At 35.3% G+C, this 25,956-nt stretch overlaps 1 protein-coding gene across 2 annotated transcripts in view; it reads left to right on the forward strand.

Moving 5' to 3' along the window:
* EGFR (epidermal growth factor receptor) overlaps positions 1-25,956 on the forward strand; it is a 225,268-nt gene that overhangs the window by 160,974 nt on the left and 38,338 nt on the right. For both annotated transcript variants that reach the window (XM_074198315.1, XM_074198316.1), the window contains exons 7-17: positions 776-917; positions 3,008-3,124; positions 5,824-5,950; positions 6,045-6,118; positions 7,307-7,397; positions 10,681-10,880; positions 12,015-12,147; positions 16,691-16,781; positions 18,012-18,169; positions 23,080-23,118; positions 24,877-25,018. In XM_074198315.1, the coding sequence (XP_074054416.1) occupies positions 776-917; positions 3,008-3,124; positions 5,824-5,950; positions 6,045-6,118; positions 7,307-7,397; positions 10,681-10,880; positions 12,015-12,147; positions 16,691-16,781; positions 18,012-18,169; positions 23,080-23,118; positions 24,877-25,018 (1,314 nt within the window). The remainder of the gene's footprint in view (positions 1-775; positions 918-3,007; positions 3,125-5,823; positions 5,951-6,044; positions 6,119-7,306; positions 7,398-10,680; positions 10,881-12,014; positions 12,148-16,690; positions 16,782-18,011; positions 18,170-23,079; positions 23,119-24,876; positions 25,019-25,956) is intronic.

Here is a 25,956-nt window from a genome sequence, read left to right on the forward strand (position 1 = left end):
CCAAAGTCCCAAACTTCTCCAAACTCTCTTAAGTTAATTTTTTCCTCTACAGGGCTTGCTTTGTTTGCATACTGTCTCCATCATTAGACTGTAAGCTCCTGAGGACAGGGATTGTCTTTTGTCTCTTTTTGTGTCTCCAATGCTTAGCACAGTAATTGATTGATGTCTTTATAAATGTACTCATAGAATGTTTTAACTCATATTGGAAAGGGATATTTTAGGAAATATTTTGCTCCCTGAGTATTACAATCTACTTCCAAGGTATACTGTAGCTGGTGTTCCTTTCAGGTATAGGTTGGAGTAAAGGGTCTTTGAATTTTCTATTTCTGTGATTCATTCTATTTATTCCAGACTCCATTATGTTTTTCTGAGCTAGGCTCTTTCCCACAGAAAATGGTCTATCAGATTCCAAAAATGTGTCCTTAAATAGGACACATTGGAGAGAATCAAGTGGACTTGAATCTGAAAAGAAAGGGTCTCCAGTTAATAGGACAGATCATGAGCTTCATGATGTTTCTATGTCTTCACTGAAAAATTATCGGGTACTTCTTACTCTAAGCCTCCTAATGCATACATTCCTTCAAACAGACCAGGTACAATGAAGAAAACAAAGAGAAAGGGATATAGTGACTCATTTTTATGTGACTATTTTCATTATTTTCACTGAATTAGAGCATCTTCATATTATGTAACATGTAGTTCCAATTTAAGTTATTTAGCCTGCTCGGAAAGGCTGTGCCTAGTCCCTTATCATTGGTATTCCATCTTGCAACAGGCCTGCCGAAAGTTTCGAGATGAAGCCACATGCAAAGAGGCCTGCCCCCTTCTGATGAAGTACAATCCCACCACTTACCAGATGGATGTCAACCCAGAAGGCAAATACAGTTTTGGAGCCACCTGTGTACGCAAGTGCCCACGTGAGTTCAGTAGAACCCTATTGCAAAGGTTGTCATTTAACTTCTAGAATTTCCCTCCTGAGATTACATGATTTAGCAAGCCTTGAACAATCCTTTTAATTTATTCTGTGAAGTTTGGAGGAGATGCATCAATGCTATTCCTCTGATGGTCATAAAAGATGTGGTTGTCATCATGCAGCTGTGAAGCCAAAGATCAAAGGGAAATGTCTTTGAAGGGAAGGGGATTTAGACTGGAAGTTCCTAGTCCCAGGACTGCTTATCTTAGTTATTTCTCATGTCTAGGGTAACTGCATTCTGTTCCTTAGTAAAATCCCTTTTTTTTGCCAAGCTATCTTACTTTGATAACCAGCTGTCACCTGCCAAGGGATTCTCATTGTCAGGGGTCTATAGTCATTTGAACTCCCTCATTGTCTCACTGAGGACATTAAATTAGAGAATTTGTAGATAGAGTCCTATCTTCTACAATAGTATCTTTCAATTCCAAAGAATTTCCCTCCTTTTCTCTCTTTTTTTTGGATACTGGATAGTTACTACTTAGCTCCTTCCCACCCTGGAAAGGAAGGGAAGGAGAGATGTTGAAAGTGGTTTCTTATTAAAGGCCTTTCAATTCCAGTTAAAACAAAAATGGGATCTAAATATTAAATAAGTATACTTGGATTAGGAAGTGAAGCAGATAGCACCATGAACTCATGGACAGAATGAGTCTCCATTACCTGCAAACATTAGTTGGTAACACTGAACTTGAATGATATAAAAATACAATTAGAGCCAGATAGATGTTAGAAGAATTCAGTTCACCCTTACACATTCTATAGATTGGTTCTATAAAGGCTGAGGCCATTAGCATACTGATCTATCATAGAATTTTAAAACTTAAGAAATGGTCATTCAAAAAAACATTTAATAAGTAACTGAGATTAAGAGAGGCAAATTGAGTTGTCCAGTGTGACATAATAATTTAGGAGCAGACAATGGCCCTTCCTTTCTTAGAAAGTAGCATAGGTAAGGAAGTTTAGTTATATGCACAGGTGTTTCACTCTTTTAGTGTCCAACCTTCAATCCCGTATGTATGACACTATCTTCAGTAGATTGAGGAGGCTACAAATGTAAGAGATAATATTTCCCTTACATGTCTACTGAAAGATTGTTGACTAATATCTAAAAGTTTCTAATATAGCTTCTAATATAAGAACTGTTTAAAACAATTTATTTTAGAATATAAGAGAGTATAAAAGAATCTCTAAGTTGAGTTAAGGCTGAATAACAAAATAATAAAAAAAAAAAAAAGACCAGGGAACTGACCATGCTAGTTAAGAGGACTTAAGATGTTAAATATGAAATTTGATCCCAACGAAAATAATGACAACTAATATTTAAAGGGTAACTTAAAGTTTACAAAAAAGCTTCACATTACTTAACTCAAGTCCCACAACAACCCTCTGGAATTTGTGATACAAGTATAATTTTCTTCATTTTACAAATGAAGAAATTTAAAAGCAAAAGACTGAAGCAACTTGTCCATAGTCATACAGTGAGTGAATAGGATTTGAACCCCAAGCTCCCAGACTCCAAGCCATGCACACTTTATCTCTTTGTCAACATTGATTCCAAGGGAAAAGTCACCTAAAGATCATGATGACATGCTAGAAGGAGAAGTGATCTTATCACAAATTTATGTGATTAAAAACAAATTTTAAAATACATAATAACTCGAATTTGAGAAAATTTTAAAAATAACAAACTTTAAAGAAATTAGGTTCAGGGATTTTTAATAACTATAGGTATTCAAGATAAAAAATTAAATACTATTTAAATAATAAGCATTTTAAATAATTAAAATTGAGAATGTGTAGAATACGTTTTCCCCAAATAATTTCCTATTTAACTTATTTCTTTTAATTTCTTATGGTGGAACAACTGATTAATTACATGGTTTGTTTTTAGTATATTGTTATGTACAAAGTAAACAAGGGGAAAGTATTATGTCCATTCTTCAAGTGGAATGCTATAGAACAAGAAAAGACTAGAGAACTCATTTCAGAAATAACCAGTTCTGTTCCATGGCCCTTTTTTCTTTCCCTCTTTCTTAGATAACTATGTGGTGACAGACCATGGTTCCTGTGTTCGCTCCTGTAAAATCGATTCCTATGAAGTGGAAGAAGATGGTGTACGAAAATGTAAAAAGTGTGAAGGTCCATGTAGTAAAGGTAAGAAAGTTATGGGATATCATAAAGGAACATTTTTGTTGTTCCTGGTCTCTACTTCCTAGGTAAGGTAGGGATGAAGATGATAATTTTCATCATTCCTAAGATACCATCATACTCATATCCACAATTTATTGACTATTTTCAATGCAATTAAACAAGCAAATAAACATTTGTTATGCCTCGGGGATCCATAGACAAAACTGGAAATCACTAACCCTGTTAACATGGGAAACCTAGTGCCAAACACCATATGTCTGAACTTTACATACTTTGGGAGCATTAAAACAAGAGCAGAGAACAGTCCAAGATAGCTATTAGGAGAAAAGTCTGGAAGGGTAGAAGGGAGAAGGAAAAAAATTGAGGGATGAATGTCATTAAAGAATTGGAGATAAGATCCTCATCCTGTAAATCTGAAACCTTTAGAAAAGTCTGATAAGATGCCCCTTGGGCAAAACCCAAAGTCCCTGGATGTGGGACCTGATATAAAGGAATGAGACAAGAAAAGAATTAATCTACATGATGACGGAACAATTCTCAGTCATGTTCACTTGGAAAGAACAAAATGAGAGCTGGTCTTTTCCCTTAATTTTGAATGAGCCTGAGGCATAGTTTAAATATGGATATAAGTATACAATTTTCACTTTTTTGTCTTTTCTTTCTCTTGGGTTTTTCCTTTTGTTCTGATTCTTCTTCTACAACATGACTAATGAGGAAATATATTTACTATGATTATACATGTATAACCTAAATCAGTGTGATTGCCATCTTGGAAAGGGGAATAGGATGGAGAGAGGGAGAAAAATTTGGAATTCAAATCTTATAAAAGTGAATGCTAAAATTTATCTTTACATGTAATTGCAAAACGTGCTATTAAATGGATAAGAAAGAAAAAAATTGAATAAGCCTTTCACGTTTCTTTATACCACAGTGCTCTCTTTCCATTAAGTGACCCTCTTACATCCTAAAATACTATTTTTAAGACCATTTGAAGAGATGCAGGGTCATCTAGCATGTGGCTGCTATGGAAGAAAATTTTGAATTAAAAAGGCAGAGGATGAGGATAACAGATGCTTCCCACAGGAGGGCCCCAAATTTTTCTTTCCCTAAATTATCTAATTCAGAAATGTGTGTATACATGTAAATTAACAAAGAATCTATGATTCTGTCAACCTTGATCAATTATTCCTTTCAAGACATCAAAACCTATCTCTAGGAGTCAGTTAGGTATTATAGCAGTTAGGAATATTAGACTCAAAGTTAAAACAATCTGCCTCAAATACTTGGTAGTTGTATTACCCTGAACAAGTCATTTAACCCCTCTCAGCCAGTTTCCTTATCTGTCACCCTCAACACCTCAAGAAGTTTGACTTGATTGCTTTCAAGGTGTCTTAGACTCTAAATCCATGATTACATGATTATCAGAGATAATTGTCTTGTACACTTCATTGGTTCTGTATATGACATAGAGTCCATGTATGATCAGATTTTAGAGGATCCACGAATTTTTTTTGAAAGGCAATTGGTGTTAAGTGACTTGTCCAGGGTTACACAGTTAATAATGTCAAGTATCTAAGGCTGGATTTTAATCCAGGACAGGTGCTCTATCTACCATACCAACTAGGTGTCCCTCATCTATGAATTTTTAAAAAACATTTTGGCAACTGCATTTCAATATATATAACTCTTTTTTGTAATCTGGTGTATTTATTTTTATTAATTTAAAAGTATCATTCTGAGATAAAGTCTCTATGCTTCATCAAACTACCAAAGGGGTCCAAAAGTATAAAACCTTACTATATTAGGGCATATCTGGGCAGACTTTACTTTGTGTCTGTGTCTATCTCTTATGTAAAAAATATTTTTATAGAGAGAAACGCATATATTTGTCTATTTTCACAAGCATGTTTACATGAATATCATACATGTTATATTCCTTCTTCTTCTCCTTCCTCCCTACCTCCTCCCTCTCTTCTCCCTTCTCCTTTCCTTCTTTCCCTTCTTCCCTCTCCTTTTTTCTTTCTCTCTCTCTCTCCTGTCTTTTCTTTTTTCCTTCCTCTCACTCCTAGTGTCTGGTAATGATATTTTATGGTTCATTTAATAATTGCCTGTTGATAAATGGATGAAAGGGTCCCTGTTGTAAAACTGCATATTAATCAGTTTCTATTACTGAGCAAAGGGGGAGAACTTCCATCCCCCTAGACTGACAGCTATACTAGAATTATCAACCTCATTTTGCTAAGGAAGAAACTGAGACTCACCCAGAGAGGTAAAACAAATAGTCCCACATCACACTGGTGTCTAGAGTCCTTATTTAATACTCTTCTCTCACTAACTGGAATAGAAGAGGGAAAGGGAGAGGGTGATGAAAAAAAATAATGTGACACTCAGCTATATACTCAAGTTTATTTTACCTTCCTAGAAGAGTCAGGGTTACGTTAGCAGATAAATTTTGCAACATTCAAACAAATAGATTGTTAAACCACATCTTGTATGAGTCAATGATGGATTCTTCCCCCATCTGAATGGGATTTAAATGGTAGTGTTCAGTAATCCACTGATAGCAAAACGAAATGAGGGTTATTTTGCATATAAAAACCATATGGCAAGCCAAAGGCAATGAGGAAGACATTTCAAGTTCATCTGGAAAGTTATTCATTGTAGAAACCTGGATGGAATAATCATATCTGCTCTCCTCATAGTTTGCAATGGGATAGGAATTGGTGAATTTAAAGATGTCCTCTCCATCAATGCCACAAACATCAAACAATTTGAGAACTGCACCATAATCAGCGGTGATCTGCATATCTTGCCTGTTGCATTTAAAGGGTAAGGAATCTGTTAAAAAGGGAAGGGACTGAAAAAGTGAACATCTTCTGTTGAGTCTGTGATCACCAATGAGAAGTTTCTCTGTTTATTTCAGGGATTCCTTCACGAATACACCACCTCTAGATCCAAAAGAATTGAATATTCTCCAGACTGTAAAGGAAATATCAGGTTTGTACAAAACCCCAAAGAACCATACAGTATTAGAGTTCACCTAATACAGAAATCCTCATTTCATCAATGAGAAACAGATCCAGGACAGAAAAGTGACCTTTCCCAAGATCACAAGGTTTATTCAATGAAAGGGAAGTGACTAGAAACCATATCTTATGGCATGGGTTCAATAGTTAAATATGTATTTCTATACATGAACATGACCATGATCAGTGGTACGATCTGAGGTACACTAAAAAAAGAAACCTTGATTCTCAAACAGTATTCAATTGAAATTTCATCACTTAAAATTAATTGCTTTAAGTTAAAAAAACTAGTGATTTATATATCCGTGTTTCTAGTTGAAATTGTTTCCCATAAAACTCTGCCTCATCCCAGTAGTCCTATTTCTATTTTTCTTAAGGGAAACAGAATTACATTCAGAGTAGTCCTATAATTAGATTTCAAAAGGACACATCAGTTGTTTCAACATTTTTGACCCCTTTCTATTTTTTCCAAAGTCAGAATGAACACTTCACCTTAAGGGAATGAAAGTTACACCAAGGCAAGGGGAATAGATGAAGGATAATGTTCAACCATTAGAGTGAGAAGGTACACCTTGATGAGCAAAGCAAATAAGATCATCTTAGAGGTAGAACAGGGGTTCACAGAAAAGATACCGATCAGCTTTTGCTATGTTGCAATTTTGCATAGACTAAGCCCTTTACACAAAGTGGAAGAAGAAAAAATATTTAATCACTATTTTGGCATTTATTCCTCAAGTTCAAATTTCATAATAGAATAGAATGTGTGATATCAATTTTTGACTGTTTAATTTCTAAGGAAATTATAAGACTTGAAAAATGCTTTCTAATTTTTTGATTTAAATTTTTGCCTCTTCTTTTTAAACAAATTGATTTAAGGCTTACTGATTTCATTAGTCTTTTCAGATGACATATTTTTAGTTTACATTTCATTTCTATATTTTGGTGGGTTTGATTATTTCAAATTTATCTAGTTCTACTTTAATTTTTTAATATATTCTCTTTTAGGTTTATCTAGCTTTCTAATATTAGAATACTATATGCAATTCATCATCCCTTTTTCTATTTTTCTTAATGCATGTTTGTAGGAATATGTTTTTTCCCCTTGAGGATTACTTTAGTTAACTCAAAATCTATGATCCTATGAAAAATTGACTTTCAGGATTTTTGCTGATTCAGGCTTGGCCTGAAAACATGACTGACCTCCATGCTTTTGAACATTTGGAAATTATTCGAGGAAGAACAAAGCAACAGTAAGTAACAACTTAACAGCTATAAGTATAACAGTAACATCTCAACGAGAGATAGTACTAAACCTTATCTGTTTCAAAAGTCAGCTCTTTAGGGGTCCAGCAAGGAGAGGACTGTGGAAATTAGATAATTCAGGTAAAGCTGGTTATTTGGGATTTCCTTGAATTTTGACTTTGAGAGTGAGATCTGATCATTTTATAATATAGCATATTTCTGACTTTGCCAACTTTCAACTATAATAAACAAACAGAAATGATGAAATAATCAAAATAACCATTATGGAGGTGGTGAGAGGACTTAAGAATGACTTTCTTAAATACAGTCTCTCTTATCACAACTTATTAGAATTTTTTTACATAATTAGACTTCTAATTGTATTCTATATATCATTGTGTAATAACCAAGTAAATTCAAATCTGGTAAAAGTCATCTCTTTCAGATTATAAAACAATCATTCCTCCTGGTCCTCAAATATAGTTAGTCTGGTTCTTCAAAATGTCCCCTTTGCCTGGAATTTATTCAATTTAGTTAATGTAATAAGCATTTATTAATCACCCACTATGTTCAAGATACTGTGATTGGCACAAGAGATACAGAAATAAAAATAAGAGATGCTTTACCCCTAAGGTAAGGGGAAAAAATTCTATAGAGAACATACAGTATGAACCAGAGAAGCAAATAGAATATATATGCAAAGAAAAGGAACTTCTGGTGATGGAAAGGATACTAATAACTAGAGGGACTGGAGAAGAGCTTTAGTGGTAGGTGGCACCTGAGCTAAACCTGAAAAATACAGGATGATTTAGTTAAGGGCACAGTTCTTACACAGTTTATATTCATATAACTTCAAAGTATCATCATGTGAGAAAGACTCCTTAGTATATTCCTTAGGAACAAGAGATGGTTTTGCAACCCAACAGTCTATACCTGTGTGACTCCTTTTCAGGCCACTTCCCAGAAGTCTGACGTCAGAATCTTTGCATCTTGACTGGAAATGGGCAAGCTCAGTTCATCTAATTTACAGGATGCACACTGTGATGAGTCATTAATTTTGACTGCCCTACCTATGGAAACCAGCCTCTGTCCTCTAATACCAGATAGCTCTGGAGCACCTTACCTGCTTGTGCTTGAGCTATGGACACTTAATCTCCAAGGAACACAGGGCTTTGTTACTTGCCAGTTCCTATTCCATACTTGATATTCAGTGATTTCAAAAGCTCAGTCAATAATTTTGTATTTTGTATATTTTTATATCCTCCATGTCTAGGACAATGATTGGTACATTATGGGCATTCAATAAATGCTTGTCAAATGAATCGAATGAATAGGAGCAAGGGGGAATAAAATGGTTATTTAAAAAAAAGCTACAAACATTGTGGTTCACCTATGTATTTGCTGAATAGCCTTCTCTGCTATGATGATATTAGAATCCACAGGGAGAAGGCTAGATGCCAGGAGACAATTTTTAACCAAAATAGTATGGCTGCTGGTATTGTACTGATTCAGAGAAAAATTGCTCATGAGAAAATCAAAACATCCATCCTTTCCCAAAGCAGGAGATGGGTAGGAGCTGCTGACATTAGCAGTCAGGGTGGCCAAGCAGTGATTCTTCAGTCTCAGGATGTTATAGTTTCATTGTGCCTTGTTAGACCTCCCAGAGTGTGGCATTTGAGAGAACTTTTCAACCCATCTGTAGTGCACTTGGGTAGATGGGAGCATTCCCAGGAAGGACCTGTAAGATACCTTCCTGAATCTGGGACATTTGGCTCCAACCCTTGACACAATTTCTTTTCCCTATTCGTGGGGAAAATGCCTGCTATGACATATCCAATAATGCTTATCTGGTCTTTTCTTGAAGACCTCCAATGTGGGAGATTCTCTAGAGGCTGTAATTTGATTGATGGCTTCCCCACAAATTTCCTATGCTTTGGGTGGGTAGGAGGGGATCACTTGGGGTTTGGCATTACAATTTGCTTTCTCTTTTATTTTCCTAAAAATGGTTGGGTTTTTGTTTGTTTTTTTAGTTGAAGAAATCCAAGGTTAGTTTTAGTTTCAGAATTTCTCTGAGTTCTTTGTTACACCTTGAGTTGATTTGGTCTTAACTTAGTTCAAGGATTATTTTTTTGTATTATGGATCTCTTTGGCAGGTTTATGAAGCCTGGGGATCTCTTTTCTGGATACCTACAGTCGTAATTGAAAAAAATATTAAATTTCAGTTAGAGGTTACTGCAGAAGGAAAAAAATCCAATTCAAGTTTTATCCATGGCCATCAGGTTATAAATCCCTTCCTTAGAATATCTAAAAAGCAAATTTTCTACTTATACTTCAGAACATATCATTTTCCTTTCTGATACTCAGATAATAATACTCATATAAAATAATGAGAGTGGTTTCTATGTGCCTTATAACCGTAGAGGAATATCATTATCTATTACTCTTTCTAATCACTGACCCATCATTCAAAATAAAATAAGAATAAATCTTGATTGTGAAATTATTCTCCCATAATCATGATCAGATCCTCCAGTGAATAGTCCAATCTGTATATTCAAAGAAATCATCAGGTTTATAGGGAATTATTTACTCTACCAGAAATTTTCTGTAATCAATTTCTATTCTCTATATCCCTAAGAAATAGCAGAAATAACAGTCACCTAATTAGTCCCCTTGAGAGGACCACAGGCAGTAACCCCTAATACAAAATTGCCAACTCTCCCATATGTCATTCAAATACTATCTCTCCCTTCCGTTAAAATTTCCCAGGAATATTCTAATTCTTCTGGAAGAGATCACCAATCAAGCTCTTATCAATGGAGACCTTAGCAATGAATGAACTATTTTGCAAGTATAGATAAGAATTAAACTCAGGATTGGTGTTTGGAGCTTAGGAGAGGACATCACAGAAAATGATATAGAGGCTCACATAAGAGAAACTTTACTTACAATCAAAATTCACCAGCATGTAGCCAGCCCAATCACTAACCTGCAGGTATAGCTAAACTGTGGTTCCTATTTAGATTAATAAAAGATCAGAAAAATTCTGACTTTCCTAGTCAAAAGTGATAATGCCTCTCAAAGCTATTGTAGAAAAAGTCAGTTTCCTAGTGTCCAAAAGTCATAGTGCATGCCTTCTAATAGTATGTATAAACCTGAGGTGGAGAGAAGAACAGGGTCTCTTTGAAATCCAATCAGCAATGCTGATTTTTTTCAGAATTCCCTTTTCTTATAACAGATTTGTAATTATATATCACAATTTGTTTTTTTTTCCCCTCTCTCTCATTTCAGTGGTCAATTTTCTCTCGCTATTGTTGACGTGGACATAAGTTTCTTGGGCTTAAGATCCCTCAAGGAAATCAGTGATGGTGATGTCATCATCACAAAAAACAGACAACTCTGCTATGCAAATACAATAAACTGGAGCAAACTGTTTGGAACGAAAAGTCAGAAAACCAAAATCACAAACAACAAAGATGAAAGAGAGTGCCGTAAGTGATCACCCCCTGCTCTGCTGGCTTTTTTTTTTTTTTTTAGGCTTTTGCAAGGTAAATGTGTGCCCAAGGCCACACAGCTAGGTAATTATCAAGTGTCTGAGATCAAATTTGAATTCAGGTACTCCTGACTCCAGGGCCAGTGCTCTCTATCCACTGTGCCACCTAGCCACTCTCTGCTGGCTTTTAAGGCAAACAAATTGTCCCAACTGGAATGATCTGTCTTGGTGGATTTCCCTTCACTACAGTCTCCAAGAAGAAGCCAAATAATCCCTAATCAAGGATATTGTAGATGCAATTCTTGTTCAGAGATGAACGCTGTCTTTCGAACTCCAAGATTCTACAATTGTAGAGATGATTGACTAGGACTCAAACAAAGCTATTATTCTCATTTAGATGCCTAAATGCTTTTAAGCAAGAATGAAGCAAATCTCTGTATCCTAATCTCTAGTTTATCTATCCATTTAAGTGAACCAGACTAGAACTGTTTTAATAATTCTTAACTGAGTTTATCTAATGATGAGTTTTCAGTGATGAAAATAATCAACATATGAATAAAGTCATTTCTATATATCAATCTATTTTACAATTTCATTATTGTTACTGTTATTCTGCCTTTAGGTATATATGAAACTGTCTTTTAAGTTTCAGGATCTAAACCAGAATAATATCTGTTTGCCACCAGGATTCCAATAAACCTCACATAAGAGAAACTACACCTACAATCAGAATTCACTGATATGAAACCAACCAACCCAATTATCAGCCTACAGGTAGAACTAACCTGTGGTTGCCCTTCTCTGCTTTCCTAAGCAATTATTTGATATAATTAAACTAAGATTTTCAAGTGGAAAAATGAGTAGTATTTTACATAACCAGTTTTCAGGGATTCCTATTTCCTAATCCTCATCACACACATGGTAACACATGAACATACCTATGATACAGGATAAAAATTCAACATTATAAATGCAGAAGGTAGAATTTGTAGCCAGAGACCACAATTTCAATGAAAAGGGGAGTCTTTTAGCAGACCACAAGGTGAGTCAAGTCCTCAATGTAATAGTCAAAAAAACAAAAGGGTCTGAGGTACTTAACTCACTCCCCTGAAACCTAGTTTGTCTTCCACAGGGGACCTGGGCCATGTTTGTCATGAGCTGTGTTCACCTGATGGTTGCTGGGGTCCAAGCCCAAACCATTGCTTGTCCTGTCGCTATGTGAGCCGAGAGAAGAAATGTGTTGCAAAATGCAACATTCTAGATGGGTAAGAAATTTTTCTTTGGATTTCTCCAAAAGGCATCCATGTTACTATAAAGATTAATTTTTAAAAGTTCATAATTATTTGTTTTCTACTTGTTTGCAAAATCTTCTTCAAAGTTCATGTCTTCTCCATAAGAATCATATTTCATTTGCATTATATCTCAAGGTTTCCAATGCTTCTTTTCACAAAGCACTAAGCTCTTTTCCTCTAAATCTGTATTTTTGTTCCCCCATTCAGGATACCTCCACTAATACAGGCACAGTGAAATAATTGAGGTGAAGTGACTTGACAATGGTCACTCAGACAATCAATTTTAGGTTTTCCTGATTCTGAAGTTCTAAGTAGTATTACACTGCCTCTTTACTCACATTCACACAGCTAGAAAATAAATGTCAGAGGCACAGGTTAAGCTCATCTTCTGATACACTTCTCTTTCTACTATACTCTGCTGACTTGCATATAACTTTTTATAATTTATAACATTTAATAATTTAAAACAACAACAATAATAGTAGTTAGCATTTATAGTGCTTGTAGGGTTTGCAAAGTACTTTGCATGTTATCTCATTTGATACCTACAACAATCCTGCTCAGAATCACATGGTCTCAATTGGAAGGAACCTCTAAACCCTAAACCGCCCCAGAAAAGAATCTAGTCTACATCATACTTAAAAAATTTTCACCCACCATATGCTTTAAGACTTCTAGTAATGGGGAGCTCACTCCTCACTGGTACAACCTTTTCTACTTTGGCAGAGCCTTGAATTACAAATTTAGGAACCCAAGTAAGTGCATCCATTTGAACTCCTAATTTCTAAGTTATTTCTAAAAACTTCTGAAGAATTTCTAAAAATTTATAAATATAGCCTCTGGAAATCACCCTCCTAAGTGAATTGTCCCAATAATTGAAGGATTCAGGGTCTTGACAAGAAGATTCACTTTGTTTTATTTGGTTTTTTTTTAAATCATACCATGAAGATACCCTTGTCTCTATATGTTGACACAATTGATGCATGTTTGTATTCATGGGTGCCCAGAAAATGCACTGAATTCTCTGTTCCTTATTACCATTTAGCTTGAAACTCATAGTCTCAGGTATATCCTATGAAGGCCTATCATACCCTTGGGATTAAGCCCAAGGCTCTTAATGAGAAAGGTGTTTGTAAATCTAAACTACCATAGAAATAGAAAAGTCCTAAAAAATTACTATTCTCTTGAGAGTGACAGGTTTACATTCATTATAATCCGATCTAAAACAAATCCAAGTAGTTGAGTGGGATCATATTTCCTCCTTATCCTCCTCTGGTTACTTCATGTGTTTGTTGTGAAGATCAAATGAAAAGATGTACGTATGGGAAAGCATTCTGTAAAGTGTAAAATGCTATAACAAATGTTGAGCTCTATCTTTGATCTCAGCACATACCCTAATACCTTTCTTGGCTTAAGAAATCAAAATTAGGAAAGCCTATGCACCCTGTGCCTTGGAAAGTGGCATCCTATCAAGTCCCAATCACAAATATTATCATTCTTATTCATTTCTTCTTGTTAAGGGCTGAGAAGTTATTCATATTGTCTCAGGATTCTTTGCTAAATAATTTTACTTGAGATACAAAACAAAATGTTCTGCAAATACCATAGGATCATGTTTCCTCACTTAGCCAGTCCTCTGAAGAAGATGTATTCTTCAGGCATTGGTTTCATCTTTCAGAATGTTCCATTTCCCCTCTGAAGAAGCTGTTCTGTTTTTCTTTCATTATTCCTCAAGATCCACTTCCTTCAAATTTCTGATTTTCATTTCATCATAAACTTCTCAAATACAATTGCTTATCTTTAAATTTGCATCAATTTGCAAGACTAGGGGCAATGGGGTTAATGTTTGTGGGCATCAACTTTCTGGGTATAGGTTTACTTAACACCAAAACATCCACTTAATTTAGTCATCACTATAAAGTTATTAATTACATAAATTTGAGATTGGGGTTCTCTTCAAAATACTTCATGTGAATTCAAGGAATTTGCTGAGAAAGCTTAATGAGTTTGGTAACCAGATATATGTGCTGGGTATTGTCTTTGTGGAGGGTCCTGCCTTGGTCTGACAAAGGAAAGAACATGTTTCTCCCCACCCCCCTCTAGTCCATAGAATCTTAGGTCTCTATCACATACACAAAAAAAGTTCATTTTTTCGGCAGCATCCTGTGTAAACTTTCTCAGAAAAAGAAAACTTTATTCTATTTTTAATTTCTATTTCCAAACAGCGCAATTAGTAATTCTCATTATTTCCCTTTTCTGTGCTTCAGATCACTCTTCAGTAAAATGAGGGGCTTCTGTCTTTGGCATTGTTATTCTTTGGAATTATTTTTTATTGTTGATTCTAAATCTCTTAGTGTACCTTAAAACCATTTATTACTATTTTACCTTCAATAGAAAAAAATTATAATCATAGACTCTATGGTAGGAAAGAATGAGAGAGGATCTAGGTCAACCCTCTCTTCTTAAAGATGAGGGAAGTAGCTCACAAGGAGCTGAAGTGACTTTTCTAATGTCACATAGCTAGTAAAAATCATAGCAAGAATGAAGATCATTTTCTGAATAATTATGCTTCATCTGTTTGAAAAGAGGCATCATGGTAGAATAAACACTAACCATATTTTAAAGCGAGGAAGACGTAGAATCAGTCCTGACTTTGACATATAATAGTAATAGAACCATGAAGGAATCACCTTATTTTTCAGTTATTCAGGTATTCTCTAAAATTGAAATTGTTTCATAGTGGAAGCTAAAGTACCACCATTCCTTTCAAGGATGCCACTCCCAAGAAATAAAAATTATTTTCATCCCGACAAAATTTTAAATACTGGAGTAGAGTATAGAATAAGACTATAGAGTCTCTGTTCCTGTATGTCTATATCTATCCTTTATATTCTTCAGTCTGGAGCATCTGAATTTCCTCAATAAGTCAAAGATATTGATCTAAGTTTATGGAAGTTTTCACAGATAAAGGCAACATGCATTTGGAGGCAATCAAGACCAAGACCATGGATGTTTTTCCCAATTTGATAGACTTTCCCAAAGATGTCATAATTTCTTCTAGTGGCATCCACACAAATTCTTTTTCCTGCTGCTTCTGCTCTGTTTTTGGAAGACCCTGAGAAAAGCAGAAATGCAACCCTAAATTAGAAAGAATTATAAAAATATACCTATAGAACATCCCCAAATGGGAACCTTGAAATTGACTAAACATAAAGTTAAACATCTATTGAACTAATCCAAATGAAAAGCCAAGAGACAATTTTAAAGTTAAAGTGGGAAACAGGAACCAGAGACATAACTAGTTAGAAATAAAGTCCAGAGCCCAAGAAGATGGAATTAAATAATGAAGAATACTTTGACATTCCTAGGTAGGAATATATGTGAAGGAAATCTTCTCCAAGATTTCTTTAAGTCTGGACATCATGTAATCAAGATAATGTCTCAAATCTTGAATCATACCCAGAATCTGGAAGGTAATCAAAAAACAAAGATGATTTCTCCAAAATTCTTTGGACTGGGATCAGTATCTTTGCTGAGTGAGACAGCTTTGCTCCATTAGTATATTAAGTGTTAATACCAATAAAGGAATGTTTGCACAGCCACTTTGGCATGTATAAAGACTTCCAGCACAATTTTTATTAATGAAACATAGTAAGCAAGACTAATTAAATAACATTTGACGTATCCTAATGAGAAGCTTTCATATTAATATATATCAACTTGCCATTCAGTAGTTGGTACCTTTGCAAAAAGCTTCCCTTTATCAAATGCCTACAATAAAAGAAGAAATGAATCTGGATGTCAGATTAGGAGAGGGATTTGATTTAATGAATACCAGTTGCCTCAAATGAAAGTGCTTCCTTGCAAGTTGAATCATCTGTGCCAAATTTACATGTTTAAACATTAATTGTGTGTGGCCTAGAGCAAAGATATCAGCTTCACATTTCAATTTTATTGACATTTGTCATTATCATTGCATCTTTTGAATTGGACATTAACTCTTTCCTCAATTAACAACTCATTAGTCATGGGGAATAGGGGATTGAGAAATCTGATTTACATCTTTAACATTAATAGAAGATTAATGCTCCTTTTAGTATTTTTGTATCTGTAACTTTTAAAGTTTGCAATTTCATTAAGAGTTTATTTAAGACTTTCCTTGGATCATTTATAAAAGCTTGACTCTGAAAAATGTAGGAAAGAGGTTCTTATTCTAATTCATTGTTATGATTCATCTCAACACAAAGGTGACTGTGGATCCAGGTGATATGTGTCACTAAATTTAAATCAGTAATAAGCAATCTTCTTTTTTTGCTGGATTATACCTGTTTGACCTTGATTCAATGGCAACAAGTTTAACTGTATGTCTAAGTTGGGTCACATAGGCGATGCTTATCTTGCATGTAATTCTGAGCCTGCCATCTGAACCAATCTGAAACTGCATTGATAAAGAAAGATTCTTCCAGGATGCCTGTTAGTAGCACTAATCAGTTTTCTTAATTTCTTCTCCTCCCAGAGAGCCAAGGGAGTATATGGAGGATCTGAAATGTCTCCAGTGCCATCCTGAGTGTCTTCCTCAGTTGACAAATCAAACCTGCACAGGACCGGTAAGGAGCGTATCTGATACCTTAGATTCACAAGGACCAACACCACCAGAATAAGGATTAAACCTTTTTTCTATATTTATTTAGCACATTGATCATATAATTCATAACCTCTAGAGAGGTTGCTGCAGAAAATCTTCAAAAGAAGCATTTCCTGAGGGCGGCTAGGTGGTGCAGTGGATAAAGCACCGGCCCTGGAGTCAGGAGTACCTGGGTTCAAATCTGGTCTCAGACGCTTAGTAATTACCTAGCCGTGTGGCCTTGGCCAAACCACTTAACCCCATTGCCTTGCAAAAAAAAAAAAACTAAAAAAAAAAAAGAAGAAGCATTTCCTGGAAACCTCAAAATAAAGTGTCCTGCTACAATGATCTAAATAGTTAAACTTCATTTCTATTCATCATTTAACATATCTGTTCTCACTTTCTGAAGTCATGTTTATATAATAAGCATAAACACAGTTCTATGCTATGTGATACTGATTCTTCTTCTCACTACTGAGGAAGTCACAGGGCTTGGCATATTTGTTGTATTTGTGATTCATCTTCTTCTCATGTTCATAAATATACTGAGTGATTAAATTTAGGTTGTACATTGGAGAATCTCCGGTGGAGGACAACCAGGATTGTTTCCATGACATTAGGTCCATGATTTCTGAGTACTGGATGAAAGAATTGGATATATTAAGCCTTACATAGAGAAGTCCCAATGGATGGAGGAAACAGAGGGAGGTCCCAAAATAGTTACCTTCAAGAATTACAGAGAAGTAATTCTATTTATTCCATTGATTTCCCCCAACCCTTAGTGAGAACAACTGGAGGTGAAAAGGTAGAAGTGAAAAGAGCAAGTTTAGGTTAAATGCAAGGGAGTAAATAACAATTAGAGTTGTCTCAAATTGGAATAACCTAACTCGAGGTGATAGGTCCCCCCCAACCCTCACCCCCCCACCCCCTTTGGATAACTAAGGCAAAATAAAAGATTTAGAATTAACATTAAGAAACTGAAGGAAGTTTGTTGATCATCTGGTCTGAATTCTTCATTTTAAAGCTGAGGTACCCAGGTTTTCTGACTCCAATTCCAGTGAAATCATCCTATGATACCACATTGACTTAATATCTGAATTGGACTGGGGTTTTTTTTATTTTCTTCCTTCTTAAGATAAAATACAGAATTGAAGAAAATATTTGCTACCTTAAAGGATAAGAAGGCTTATGAATTTACTTTGTTTTCTTCTAGGGTCCTGATAAATGTATACAGTGTGCTCACTATATAGATGGTCCACACTGTGTCAAAACTTGCCCATCTGGAGTTTTAGGAGAAAATGATACCTTGGTCTGGAAATATGCTGATGCAAATAAGGTTTGCCAACGATGCCATCCAAATTGTACCTATGGGTAAGTAAAAATTTTAACTGCCTAGAAAACAATGTAAAATTACAAACTGATTTCTCTCTAAGCAATTGACAAAAAAGGTTGCATTAAAATGGACTGTATTTCTGCCACAATAACTCAGCCAAGCAGTTGAACTAATTCCTGTTTATTGGTCTGAATTCATGGGGTTGACTCTTGATTATCTTAGTGACTAGATTGATTAATGATTTAATATTATAAAAATATAAAAATCCCACTGGAACAGTATCTCTTCATCGATGGCATTGTAAGGTAAACAGTCTTAGTACAAGCTAAAATGATCATAAGAATAAGTGTCCTTCAATCCTCAGAGTAATTATTCAGTTTTTTTATATTGAATTTTTATATTTTTCAATAAGAAGCTCATTCCATTCAGAAGTCTTGTTTCTAGTTTGATTAAAGAAAATAAACAAACAAACAAGAATACCATCTATATCCAGAGAAAGAATTGTAGAGTTTAAACAAAGGCCAAAGATTATTATCTTCAATTTTTAAAAAAGTTATCTTATGTACCATATAATTTTGCTTTCTCTAATATTTTATTTCTTCCTCAAGGATATGTTTTTTTTCTCTCAACACATTCAATTTTGATCAATGCATAGCATGGAAACAATGTAAAGATTATCAAATTGCCTTCTGTTTGGGGGAGGAGGGAGGGAAGAAGGGGGGCAATTGTAAAATTCAAAAAACTTTCAAAAACTGATTGGTAGAAACTACTATCGTATATATAATTGGAAAACTAAGTTCAGAGGTGCCCTTTAATTAGATTCAAAAAGTGTAAATCATCAGTAACCCAACCTTTTTGAGGCTTTTCCAAACTTCCCTAAGTCAGAATGAATACATCATGATGAAAGTGAACAACACTAGCCAGGGAACTAAGTCTTTCCAATGCTTATTAAAATTTTTATTATCATCACATCATTAAGAGTTCTATTTGACATCTCCTGCCTGTTCTCTTTGAAGTCCAGGGTTTATTATTTTCAAGAGTCCAATCAGCTTATGTTGTCAGGCAACATACCTTCTTGACAGTTGATCAGAAGTCCTATATCCATATACTAAAGGCAACATGACTTCGCTTAATATAGTTTGAAATTTCAACACATCTATGATTTCATGGGTTTGGGCAACTACTCCCTTTGCTGGTGAGCTCACAGCCCATCCATATCATCTCACTCAATGTGTGTGATTCTTGTTCATGAACTTCCAATAAACCCTCCATATGGAATCCATCTAACTTAATGGAAATTCTCCTGAGGATCTTAATATTTAGGCCATCAGTGCAGTGAAATGAAACAATAAAATGAGTACCGAATCCTGAGATAAAAATCATATCCTGACTGTGCCACTGCCTATCTGATAATGACCAATATACTTCTCTTCTAAGGGGCTCAATTTCCCATTTGTAAAACAAAGGGATTTAACTAGATGACCTCATAAATCCTTTCCAACTTTAAATGTATGCTCCTAGTCTAAGGATAGAATGAGATATTTTAATAAATGTATATTAATTAGCAAATTATAGATGTCATTCTCATAGGACAGTTAGGTGGTAGAGAGAGTGCTGGGTCTGGAATCAGAAAGACACATCTTCCTAAATTCAAATGACCTCAGACATTAATTGGCTATGATCCTGGCCAAGTCATTTAACCCTGTTTGCCTCAATTTCCTCATCTGTAAAATGAGCTAGAGAAGTAAATGGCAAAACCACTCTAGTATCTTTGCCAAGTCAGACACAACTGATAAATGACTGAACAAAGTCAGAACTTTCTCCCACACTGCACAATGAACTTCCTTCCTTTTTCATTCATGTATAGCTCAATGAAGTATTTGACAACATTTCCTGTGTACAAATCATCATTGGCAGGAATACTTCTTTTTAAAGATTTTTTTAATTTATTTATTTTCATCCATATACAAATACATATTTCCAACTTACAAAGTTTCTCTCCACCCTCTCTTCCCACCCCCACCCCCTTCCCTCAGTTGGGAACAATCAGGTTAGCATTTTACAAACATATTTTTAAATATATTTACAAATTAGTAATTTTTGGCATGAGGAATTAGGATTAAGGGAAAGAGATACATAAAGAGATAATTTTTATAATCATCAGATTCAGTAGGGTTGTCTTTTTTTTCTGTGTGTTTTGTTACATTTTGTTTTTCCTCCTCTGGTTGGGGTTAATATAGGTCATAATCTAACAAATACAGTTGTCCTAGCTCTCTGGACTGCCAAAAGGGTTTGCTTCCATCAAGGTTGTTCATTTCATAATGTTGATGTGTAAATTGTTCTCTTGGCTCTTGTCCTTTCGCTCAGCATTAGACCCCGTAAGTCATTCCATGCTTATCTAGAGTCAGAGCATTTATTGTTTCTTATAAAACAATAATATTCTATAGTGTTCATGTACCATAACTTCTTTAGCCATTCCCCAATTGATAGGCACCCCCTCAATTTCCATTTGCCACTACAAAAAGAGCTTCTATGAATATTTTGGAACATGTAGAACTTTTTCCACTTTTTACAATTTCTTCTGGATATAGTCCTAGAATTGGAATTGCTGGGTCAAAAGATATGAACAGTTTTATTGCTCTTTGGTCATAGTTCCATATTGCTCTCCAGAAAGGTTGGATTCATTCACAACTCCACCAGCAATGCATTAATGTCCCAATCCTCCCACAACCTCTCCAACATTGATCACCTTCCCTTTTTCTCATCTGGGCTAATCTAATAAGTGTGAGATGATACCTCATTGTTTTAATTTGCAGGCAGTAATATTCACCACCTACTTAGACCCACCATACATCTAATCATTATTCCTTAGAGTCTCTGTAGTTTTGGTTCTTTGATAGAAATATCCTTTAAGCAGGCAGATAGAATTATGAAAAAAGTATTGGTATTCTTTTTTTAAGTTGTATTTTTATATCATTAAGAAGTGTGGAAATCACTGAAGGCAATCCAACTTTTATCTCCTTAATTCTGAGTCTGGTTTATTGTTCATCCTTAGCCCTTGTCTGACTCAGCATAACCATTTACTCAATAGGGGTAGGATAGCATGTAGAGCTATCTCTCAGGGGGAAAAGAGTTTTTCAAAGACAGGATGCTAACTAGGTTATAATCCCAATGGCTGAGGGGACATGTTAATGTGATTAAGCCTTTAAACCTTTATAATAGTTTCTATTTTCTGCACTTCTCTTCTCCTGGGACCACAAATCATTTTAATGTCAGGTGGCAAAGTAGCTGAGTAAGGCGAATGAAAAGAAATACTGCTCTGCAATTAATAATGCTTGGCCTTATCACCAATGGCTTGGTCCCACAAATTTCATGGCTATGGGTTTATAAATTCTGTCATTAATTCAACCAAACACCCAGGAGGAATTTTCAGTAGTAGAAAGTCGTATCTTCATTTTCTTTTGGCATTGAGACAATAAATGAAGAGGAGAGGTCATGAGAAGGTCTTGGGAAGCTAAGGAAATTATAAAAAGATAGTTTCTCATTTTGATTAGAGCTTGAAGTAACTTCTGTTATTACAATTTGTTTCACTTCCAAAAATCCATAAATTAGACAGAAACCAACAAGCTAAATTAGATTCAAATGAATAATTATGGGGAAAGTTAGTTTAAAAAATTGATCTATCTACTTAGAGTGGGGAGGGTGGAAGAAAGTAGTAGTGGAGAAGGAATGGGGTTCAGACCAAATATTTTATCAGAGTAGAAAACTCTTGCTGTAGATCTTTTCTCCATTAATCTAGACCCATATCCCACTTATCATTTAGTCTTCGTGGGGACTTGCTCACCATCATGCAGCTAGTCTGTATTTAATCCATTATTCCTGAACTTCAAGGTCAGTCAAATCCCTATCCACTTATCTGAGCAGTTAATATATTGATAGACAAATTTACATCTATATGACTGTGAATCTGGGAAAACTATAATCTCAAAAGAATCCAAAATGCAGGTTAAGTCTATAAGCATTTATGAAGTTCCTACTCTTTGACAGGCATTGTATTAAAGACTGGGCCTAATGGGTACCATGATAGGGCTAAGGATTCTGTCATATATTTCTGATGATATCTTGAGTGCAAAAAGTAGTATATTTCATCACAGACATGTATGATGAGGGGGAAAGTGAACCTACCAGGTAGCAATTATAAGGACAACTTGACTATTGCCTAATTACCCTTCAAAATGTAAAAAGTCCAGAGGAAGGAATTGGAATTAGTCATACATTTCTGTCACTTGAATTTTCTTAACTTCACTCACCTAAATTAAAATGAAAACCTGGGACAAGATATCCAGATGCTTTCTTTATACACAGTGCTTCATATCTGGAAATACTTGCAAGAGTGACGGAATTTTTCACTTTTCATCTGGACAATAGTCATGTCCATATATAGTCCTACCCACAGTAATACAGAGTACCATGAGACACCTGTATGTTTGGGACTTTTCTGAATTCAACAGTTTAAAGGAAACATTTAAACATTTCTCCAACTTGGATCATACCATTAATATAATTATCAGAGAAAATACATTTAAATCACTTTGCAAACTTTAAAACACAATATAAATATCAGTTTTTTGGTTTAAAGTATTTTGTCCCATAAGCTGCTCAGATTAAAAGGAAGAAATTAGAATGCATTTGTGAATAGAATGCAGTAGAATTATTGAATTTGATTAATTTTTTAAGATGTAGGGGCAGCTAGGTGGTGCAGTGGATAAAGCACCGGCCCTGGAGTCAGGAGTACCTGGGTTCAAATCTGGTCTCAGACACTTAATAATTACCTAGCTGTGTGACCTTGGGCAAGCCACTTAACCCCATTGCCTTGAAAAATCTAAAAAAAAAAATTTTTTAAGGTGTGGTAATGGATGTTTTTTTATTTCTCTCCTTCCTTCTGCAGGTGTGAAGGTCCAGGTCTTGAGGGCTGTCCCACATCTGGGTAAGTATTGCAGGTATACATTTATTGATTCATTTGTCAGTCATTCAAAAAGTATTTGTTCTCTTATACTTTATTTTTTTCTTTAAGGATATGAGTTCTCTCTCATCACATTCAACTTAGATCATTGTATACCATGGAAACAATGTAAAGACTAACAGACTGCCTTCTGTGGGGGCTGGAGGGAGGGAAGCGAGATTAGGGAAAAAATTGTAAAATTAAGAATAAATAAATAGATAAATTTTTAAAAAAGTGTTAAGTGTTTATTTTGAGTCAGATACTATGCTAAAAACTAGGGATACAAAGAATGACTATCTTATCTTCAAGGAGTTAACTTTCCAAGGGAGAAGACGACATGTAAATAACTAGGTAATTATAAGATATACACAGAATCATATGGAAAGTAATCTCAGAGGGGAAGAGGCTACCAGTTGAGCAGCTAGAAAAGATCTCCTACAGGAGGTGGAATCTGAGGGAAATCTTGGAGGAAGCCAGGCAATGACAAGTGAAAGTGAGCAGGAAGAGTTTTCCAGGTTTGGGAGTCTGTCAGGAAATGGAGTGGCCATTTCAAGTCATATCAGCCAGGCAAATGTAGCAATATAGAAGAGTGTATGGAGAAAGGGTAAAGGCCTGGAAAGGTAGAAAGGTACAAAGATTTTTATTTGATCTTGAAGGTAATAGGGATTCACTATAAGACTTTGTTCAGGGAGGTGACAGAGCCATTTTGGTCCCAGAGTGGAGGATGGATTGGAGTGGTAAGACCCAATGACTATAAGATCTGTTAGACTACTATCAGAGTAGTCTAGACCAGAGATAGTCAGGGCCCACCTGTCCGAGTTTTAGGCTTTACTAGTAAAGATCATGTCAACTGCCATTTTTTTTTTTGGCTTCATGTTTATGTTCTTCATTTCACTGAAGGAGATAATAACATAACATTAAATTATTGTAGATATTTTAAAGTAGTAACTACAATTTCTTAAAAGTAGTCTAAATTCAGGGCAGCTAGATGGCGCAGTGGATGGAGCACTGGCCTTGGAGTCAGGAGTACCTGAGTTCAAATTGGGCCTCAGACACTTAATAATTACCTAGCCATGTGGCCTTGGGCAAGCCACTTAACCCCATTGCCTTGCAAAAACTTAAAAAAAAAACTAAAAAAAAAGTAGTCTAAATTCAACCTCCACTAATCCAACTCTTTTCCCTATGGTGGGTTTGAACTAGTGAGCTTTGATTATATCTGATCTTTAAAATTTGACCTTCTCCTTCTCATGGGACAGATAGCTTGACATTGCTATTCATTTGTCCTTCTCTGTAATTTTAAGGCAAGAGGAAGACACTTTCAAATTCTTTTCTTTATCTATTCATCAACTTCCTCTTTTTCTTGTCCATTCCCAAGTCCTGACACCTATCACTTCTTCTATTTATCTCCTCTTGTTTTATTCTGCCATCTTATTCCACACCAGGCTTTTTTGTACTTTGTATAGCCTCTTGCTTTTGTTGTTCTCAGCCTTAACTGCATCCTGTTCCATTCCCTACAGAGAGAATTGAGGCAGCTACCTTCTATGTTTTTTCCCATGTGGCAGTATAATTTTATGTTGGGGTTTTTTGTCTTTAATGAGGCTTTTTAATTGTGGGATAGAAGAGAAGAGGAACTTTAGATGTTCTTTTTAATAGTCAGTGTGTCAAAACACAAGAAATATCTCAATCTTATTTTGTTGATGAGCCCATCACGTATGTGTTTCTCTTTTTCCTTCTCCTTTCCAGCCCCAAGATTCCTTCCATTGCCACTGGAATTGTAGGTGGCCTTCTCTTATTGCTTGTGCTGAGCCTTAGCATTGGTCTCCTCCTTCGAAGGCGTCATATTGTCCGTAAGCGCACATTGCGCAGGCTGTTGCAAGAAAGGGAGGTAAGATATTTCAGATTATTTGCTGTCATGGGAAGGGGGGAGGGAAGGAGATAGAAAACTGTGGAATTCAAAAGTTTACAAAAATTTGAATGTTGAAAACTATCTTTGCATGTAACTGAAAAAATAAAAAAAATAACATTCAAAAAAAAGGAAAGAGGCTAGGATTCCATCTTTCTCATTTGAAAGCTTATGATGGAACTCACTAGACTTATATGATATAGAAGAAAGTGCTCTGATTTGAGTCAGGGGATCTGATGCAAATTTTACCTTTTAATCTTCAAGTGATGACTGAATCTAAATTTAGTTTAGCTGAACCTCAGATAATTGGCACACAGGACTTCTTGAAGACTTTCATAATATTAGAGAACCCAGAGTTGTCCCCATTTCATGATGAGAATTTTATTTAAGGGCAGAATTTTATTTAAGGAAATTCAGTATTATAAATGGAAAAAATCTATATGTCACAGCAAGTTTCCATTAGGTAGCTACCTCTGAGTGGTGCTATACTTGAAATTATAGTCAATCTGTATCAGCAATTATTTATTAACCATCTACTGTGTTCTCATTGCTATGCTAGACTGTATGGTGTACAGAGTTCAAGAAATTTAATATAGTCCTTGATGGTAAAGGTGGAGGTACAGGGGAGGAAATCACAACTTCCACCAATTATTGCCAGATAACAATGACTATGGTACAGTGGAGAGAACTAAGTTTGATTTTAGGTCCTGCCTCTGAAGCTTACTTACTTATGTAACACTGGTCAAAGCAATGAAACTCCTAGGCTTTAGGTTCCTCAACCATAAAATAAGAGGACTGGGTAAGGAGCCCCTGAGCTCCCTTCCACTTATATCTCAGCATAACATCAAGATGGCCATCACCTAGATAACTTCTTCACCAAATGTTTTCAACTGTCAGCTGGGATGAATTTTTCTTCCCAT

The sequence above is a fragment of the Macrotis lagotis genome, chromosome 8, assembly GCF_037893015.1.
Source record: "Macrotis lagotis isolate mMagLag1 chromosome 8, bilby.v1.9.chrom.fasta, whole genome shotgun sequence".
Taxonomy (NCBI): domain Eukaryota; kingdom Metazoa; phylum Chordata; class Mammalia; order Peramelemorphia; family Peramelidae; genus Macrotis; species Macrotis lagotis.